Below are 6,440 nucleotides of genomic sequence, written 5' to 3' on the forward strand. Positions count from 1 at the left end.
ACCCGGGTGGCGGACCGTGCGTGCGATCCCGCCCATCCTCTCCAGTGGAGGGGAGCGGGTGCCAATGCGTCGCACCGGAGAGCGGACTCGATTCTCGTGTGGTTACTCGCTCCGTTTGTCCCGACCGACGCGTGGCCCCGCCCGCTCCGTTCGGCCCCGCGTGCGTTTTACCAGGCCACCGCGGCGGCACGCAGGAGCCCGAACCGAACTGGCCCAGGTCCGAGGCCGAAGAATTCGAAAGCACGTGCACACGCGCGTGGCGGTAGGCGACCGTTACGGGCACGTGTCACCGGCCGGGCGGCCCTGTCCGTCCGACCCAACTCCACCCAGTCCAGCGGCGGCCCACTAGCCGTTGGCCGTTGGCCCCCTTCCCCGGCACGCCTTCCCCCCTCCCCTCGATTCAAATCCAACCCCTCCGCGGCGGAGGCAGACAAACCCCCTCCTTTCTCGTACGTGACACTCTCTAGTTTCTCCCCCAAACCCAAACCCCAGCCCCAGCCCGGAACAAAAAGAAAACAAATCGCTCAAATCCCAAATCTTTCCTTCCCGATCCCTCTCGCTCGCTCTATCTATCCCTCCCCCCTCCCCCCGTCTTCCAATCCCCACGCGGTCGGTCAGAGAGAGTGAGGGAGGGGAGAGACGGACGTTGCCATTGTTCGTACCCGCTCCTCCTGTTTCTAACGCCGCCGCCGCCTCCGCTCCCTCTTCGCATGGGCGTGCTGCTGCCTTCGTAGCCCCGGATCGGACGAGGAAAGCCGCCGCCTGCTGCTCCCGCTCCCCGTGGTGCGTGCCGTGCCGTCCCGATTCGCGGCCGCGTTTGAATCGCGCCTTCCGTTCCTGGATCCTGACGCCGCCGCGTGGCCTCTCTCTTTGTTTAGGTGCCCGGCGGCGACGGCGATGGAGAGGGCCGGGGAGAACAGGAGGCCGGTGTTGGCGAAGCCCGTGCCAAGCGTCCGAGGTTCGGGTCCTTGGTTCAGATATACGCCTGCGCCGTCACGATCTCCCCCTTTTTTCTGATCTCTTGATCTGTCCTTGATCGCTGCAGAGATGGGGAATCGGAGGCCGCTCAAGGAACTCAACAACCTCGCGGGGGCTCACCCGTACCCCTGCGCCGTCGCCAAGAAGCCGATGCTAGAGTAATCCCCTCGCCCGATCTGTTAAAAAAATGTTCTTTTTTTTGTTCTCCCCCATGTTTCTTGGATCGAGATGTAATCCGGGCGTGTCCTACCTTTCTTTTTTCCAGGAAGAGTCGGAGGGATGAGCAGAAGCCAGCATTGGTGACGCATCGTCCTATGACGAGGTAAGGGCGCTCCCTCTTCTTGTGCTCTCACGTTTCTTGGGGCCTTGGTTTGATACCACTCTGTTAATTCAGGAAACTCGCCCTCTTATTGGAGAACAGAGAACAACTTGACCATCTGGCTACCGCAGCTGATGCAGCAAAACCCGGAGTTGATCCCCAGGATGAGCCCATCCCCGACGACACCGCTGACACTGATGAAGAGATCGAGTCGGTCGACGACGATACTGACATGGTATACATACGCTTTGTGATGATTAGCACTGTTTAGTTTATCAGTAGGGGGTGGCTCCTGCTCACTGCTGTGTTTGATACTGCAGGATGAGGACGAACAGGAGGATATTGTGGATGATGTATCCCTCATGGACATCGACAGCGCCGACTCCGGGAATCCGCTGGCCGCAACTGAGTACGTCGACGAGATTTACAGGTTCTACAGAGAAAATGAGGTGATCTATTGGCCATCAGTGTCACATAATGTGTATCTTCATTTTGTGAAAACAAAACAAATGTTGCATTTTCTATGACTGACATTCTGCTTGATGAATTAAGGTAGGCCCATGCAAACAAAATAAATGAATTTGACCAAGATCCTGTAATCAGTACACATTAAACAATAATTTAATTGTAGTATGTCGAAGAGATTTACAAGTTCTACAGAGAAAATGAAGTGATCTGCATAATCTTTTTGTGGAATAAAACAAAAGAAATGCCGGATTCATTACGCTTTAATGATTAAAGGTAGGCCCATGCAAAGAAAATTAATGAATTTGACCAGAATCCTGTAATCAGTACACATTATACAATATTTTTATTGTGGTACTCCCTCGGTCTGGAATCAGTTGATGCTCAAACGCAGTGCTAGATACATCCATTTGAGCGACAACTAATTCCAGACGGAGGAAGTATGATTTAATGAAATGCATTAACAAAAAGATGCATGTCTTAAAATAAAAGGATTGGTATTCTAAGTGCCGTGAGCAACTAATGTGAATATAAACTTTCGAAATTTTTGGTTCGGGTGACCGGTATGACAGTAAGGGACAACGGGCCAATGAAAGTTTTGAGGTTCGTAGATTTTGAGTGAAAATCAGAGTAGTTGGTCCGAAGATAGGTTTTTGATATGATTCTACAACAATTTTGCTTTCTTATTATCATGCCTCAGATCAAGTACTACCTTTGAACCACTGAATTCAACCACATACACTCATAGTAAACTGTGATATTCTTGATGCAAACCATAATCAACATGGAAAATAGTTTTGTTTATGACAGCTGATAGCAATTTGTTCTCATTGGCATGACTTAAAAGCAAGTGCTAGAATACTCTTTCTCCTGTTGTGTGTGCCCTGAAGGTTTTGGCCTCCTTAACTTCTCAGTATTACCTAAAACCAGTATACGATCATGATAAATTGTGATCATAATCAAGATGGAAAACATTTTTTTTATGACAGCTGATAGCAATTTGTGCCCATTGGCATGACTGAAAAGCAAGTGCTAGAATACTCTTTTTCCTGTTCTGTGTACACTGAAGGTTTTGGCCTCCTTAACTTTTCAGTATTTCCTTGTACCATTATGGTTTTATGCAGAAAATGAGCTGTGTGCGTCCTGATTACATGTCCAGTCAAGAAGACATAAATGAAAAGATGAGAGCTATTCTGATAGATTGGCTCATTGAGGTAGAAAAGCCTGCAAACCCTGAGCCTTCTCTATCCTATAGATTTGTGCCCATTGGAACAACTGTGTTTTGGGACTCATTATATTTGTTTTCTCACTTGATAGGTTCATTACAAGTTTGAGTTGATGGATGAGACACTCTTTCTTACCGTGAACATAATAGACAGATACTTGGAAAAACAAGTGGTGCCAAGGAAGAAGTTGCAGTTAGTTGGAGTGACAGCTATGCTTCTTGCTTGTAAATATGAGGAAGTCTCAGTTCCGGTTGTTGAAGATTTAGTGCTCATTTCTGACCGAGCTTACACTAAAGGACAGATTCTTGAAATGGTAATATCATTCAATACAGTATGCTCATCATGCTCATTGCTTCTAGTCCTTGCGTATCTATCCAAAATTCCTTCATGCTTTCCAACCGCAGATGTTTTCTGAATGTTTTCTTCAGCTTCTACTGTATTTTAGAGTAGCCAATTGGCTATTATCTGTTCCGTACTAATAGGGGTGAAGCTTCTGTGTTTGAGCAGGAAAAGTCGGTCCTAAACACTCTGGAATACAACATGTCTGTACCAACGCCATATGTTTTTATGAGAAGGTTCCTGAAGGCAGCTGATTCTGACAAGCAGGTGAAGTATCGTAACCTTCTGAATTCTGCTTAGTGCTTCCGTACTTAAACAGAAAAATTTACAGAAATAACATTTTGCATTTGTGGCTGACACAACGCCATATGCATGTTGTGAATCACAGCTACAGCTAGTTTCTTTCTTCATGCTTGAGCTCTGCCTGGTTGAATACCAAATGCTCAAGTACTGCCCTTCGCTGCTTGCTGCCGCTGCAGTTTACACTGCACAGTGTGCTATCAATCGCTGCTGGCAGTGGACAAAGATCTGTGAGACACATAGCAGATACACTAGAGATCAGCTCATGTAAGTTTGCCTTCTGTCATGACTAACTGTATCTAGAAACATGTGCGCCATTAGGAGGAATGTATGCTGACTTATCTGCTCCTTTGTTGGCTTGTTTTTTAATACAGTGAGTGCTCCAAAATGATGGTACAATTCCACCAGAAGGCCGCAGGGGGGAAGCTTACAGGCGTCCACAGGAAATACAGTGCATTCAAGTTTGGTTGTGTGGCGAAAGTGGAGCCTGCGCACTTCTTGCTGGGGGGATGAAACTTCCGGTACAATCTAGAGCAATCTATCCTTCTTGATAGATTTTAAGTATCCATCTGAGAACATGCAGAAACATCTTGCTGATGTTGCACAGAAGTGCAGCAGGTTTGCAACATGCTTGTGGCGATGTAATAATCTTAGTATGATCGTTCGTGGACGACGCTCCGAGTACTCAGTCGTTAAGTTGCGCTCCGGCTAATAATGATTTAGCCTTCGTTAAAGAGTGCCATGGAACCTTGTAAAGAGCATTTGCCTGCATGAAATGAAGCAACAAACCTATCTTTCTTATCTGTCGATGTTTCAGTTGCTGTTTGAATTGTTGGATTCATGAAATACAATTGTTTCGTTCACAATTTGTCGTTGATCATGTTTGTAGTTTTTTTTTTCTAGATTGATAGTAAGACCAACTATGGTGTTTTCGTCCCAAATATATATGTTATAGCTAAGCTACATTTGTGGCCAAGAGGGGTAAAAAACATGTAAAAAAACTAAGGTTTGTGATCCTAAATGGAACCGTAATAGACTGCCTACTATGTCATAATGTGCTTTGGTACTTGGTGGGACGGGTTAAATTCATGACATTATGTTCATAGATTATTTTTTTAGCCATCCTAGAATTTTCTAGTCATTGGTTTTCAAAAACTCATGTCCCAACGACATTTCAAAGAGAAGCTGAAACAAAGGGGGTCGCTATAATTTCATAATACCACGTATGAAGCCCCATTACTGAATTATGAAAATTCCAAACCTAGTGCAAGAAGTTTTGGTCCCACACTGTTGAAACAATGAGGTGGAGACCAACATATATAAGATGAATCTTCTGTTTTATTCCAAGATATTACAGGTTTTAGTCTCATATTGCTCAAGTGACGGGCTGGAGATTAACGAATAAGGTGGACCTAATGTTGTGTTCTAAAATATTAGAAGCGGGGCCTTTTTTTTGTAGCTGAGAAGCGGAATCTTGATCAGACACACCTCTACTTAATTAAGTTTGAATGTGACCAAACGAATGGATTGATGGGATTTCGGTGGTTAAATCCATCAGTTACTTGAGGGCACTAAAATAGAATAATTGTGGCTGTTACTACGTACTAACTGGTATTTATGGGCTATTCAAGTTATAATAATAATCCACATCATCATCCTCATTCATTCCACTAATTTATGCTCTCACTTAATCGACTCTCGTTCAACAGGCTAAGGACGCTGTCTATGCATGGCAGAAAGAAAACATGGAGAACAACCAGAGTTGCTCAATTTAACAGTGGTGTAATTGATTCTGGACAAGTGCATAACACTGAAAATTCGTGTAATATAGGTTGAGATCACAACAGAAAACCGGGAAGTAGCATAACTAATTCACGGTGAAAGACTGATTCGGAGTATCAACACAGAGTACCACCAAGCACACACTAGTATAGATATGGCCTTTCATCGCCCATCAGCACACAAGTGCGAGAAACCGCGTGTGACGCAAAGAACATCATGCGAGCTGTATATACATCATTGCAATGGCTACTCGAATTGGACAGAAAAAAAATGCTAAGTTCCATTTGTATGTCCTATTTTCCTGCCATCTTGTACACCCCCGGCAATGTAAGTTAATGTTGTACATGTAGGCTGTGAGTAACAGAAATAATACCTATTTGTTCACTCTTTTCCTGTACCTATGATTCATTTGCCACTGCTTAGTAGAGTCCAGTTATGTGCTTCAATATTAGGAAGTCATCATCTTCTAAAACATACTGTTGCCTACTCAAACATATTTTGTTCCTTTTTTTTTCCAACAGATTTTGTATAAAAACACGTGTACAATAGAAGCGGCAGAACCTGCATTGGACCATCCTCATTTGTTCTGTCCATTTTTTTCCAAAGAAATAACACTTCTGTAGTCCTACACATTCAGAAATACGATTTAGTGTGCTATTACAATCCTCGTAATCGCATGCTATATTTTCTGTGGGAATTTCTGTCATCCATTCTGATTTTGAGGCAAATATATCAGTTAATTTTTTTGTTCTAGCAAGATACCATATACATGTTATGAAATTCTCCTTTGCCTTCCAGGTCAACCACATAGGCAGGAGGGAATTCATTTATCAATAAAAATAAATTTGTTTGAGGGGATGTTATCTTATTTCTCCAATATAACCAAATGAACACTGATGAACTTAACATCTTTCTATCATTATTTCTCTAAGATGCAAGCGATGTAAATTTTAAAAAGCCCGTGGCAACGCACGGGCAGTCTACTAGTGTTCCTGGTTTTCCACCTATTCCCAATCTTGAGGAAACATGAA

General features: G+C 44.1%; 1 protein-coding gene across 1 annotated transcript; it reads left to right on the forward strand.

Annotated features, from left to right (window-relative positions):
* The first annotated feature begins 439 nt into the window (after nucleotides 1–439).
* On the forward strand, nucleotides 440–4,430 carry LOC123054171 (cyclin-B2-1). Its single transcript, XM_044477879.1, has 11 exons — nucleotides 440–783; nucleotides 879–958; nucleotides 1,046–1,136; nucleotides 1,244–1,300; nucleotides 1,373–1,532; nucleotides 1,618–1,746; nucleotides 2,887–2,976; nucleotides 3,080–3,301; nucleotides 3,496–3,594; nucleotides 3,716–3,894; nucleotides 4,002–4,430. Exons 2-11 carry the CDS (start codon nucleotides 898–900, stop codon nucleotides 4,138–4,140), a joined length of 1,227 nt encoding a protein of 408 aa, XP_044333814.1. The 5' UTR covers nucleotides 440–783; nucleotides 879–897; the 3' UTR covers nucleotides 4,141–4,430.
* Nucleotides 4,431–6,440: the final 2,010 nt, after the last annotated feature.

The sequence above is a fragment of the Triticum aestivum genome, chromosome 2D (assembly GCF_018294505.1).
Source record: "Triticum aestivum cultivar Chinese Spring chromosome 2D, IWGSC CS RefSeq v2.1, whole genome shotgun sequence".
Taxonomy (NCBI): Eukaryota; Viridiplantae; Streptophyta; class Magnoliopsida; order Poales; family Poaceae; genus Triticum; species Triticum aestivum.

What these genes read in the sequence shown, in the direction of transcription:
- LOC123054171 (XM_044477879.1), top strand. Translation starts at nt 898, where the DNA reads ATGGAGAGGGCCGGGGAGAACAGGAGGCCGGTGTTGGCGAAGCCCGTG. An exon ending in TGATAGATTGGCTCATTGAG is followed by an intron (nt 2,977 to 3,079) that starts GTAGAAAAGCCT and finishes CTCACTTGATAG; the next exon opens with GTTCATTACAAGTTTGAGTT. An exon ending in CAGCTGATTCTGACAAGCAG is followed by an intron (nt 3,595 to 3,715) that starts GTGAAGTATCGT and finishes TGTGAATCACAG; the next exon opens with CTACAGCTAGTTTCTTTCTT.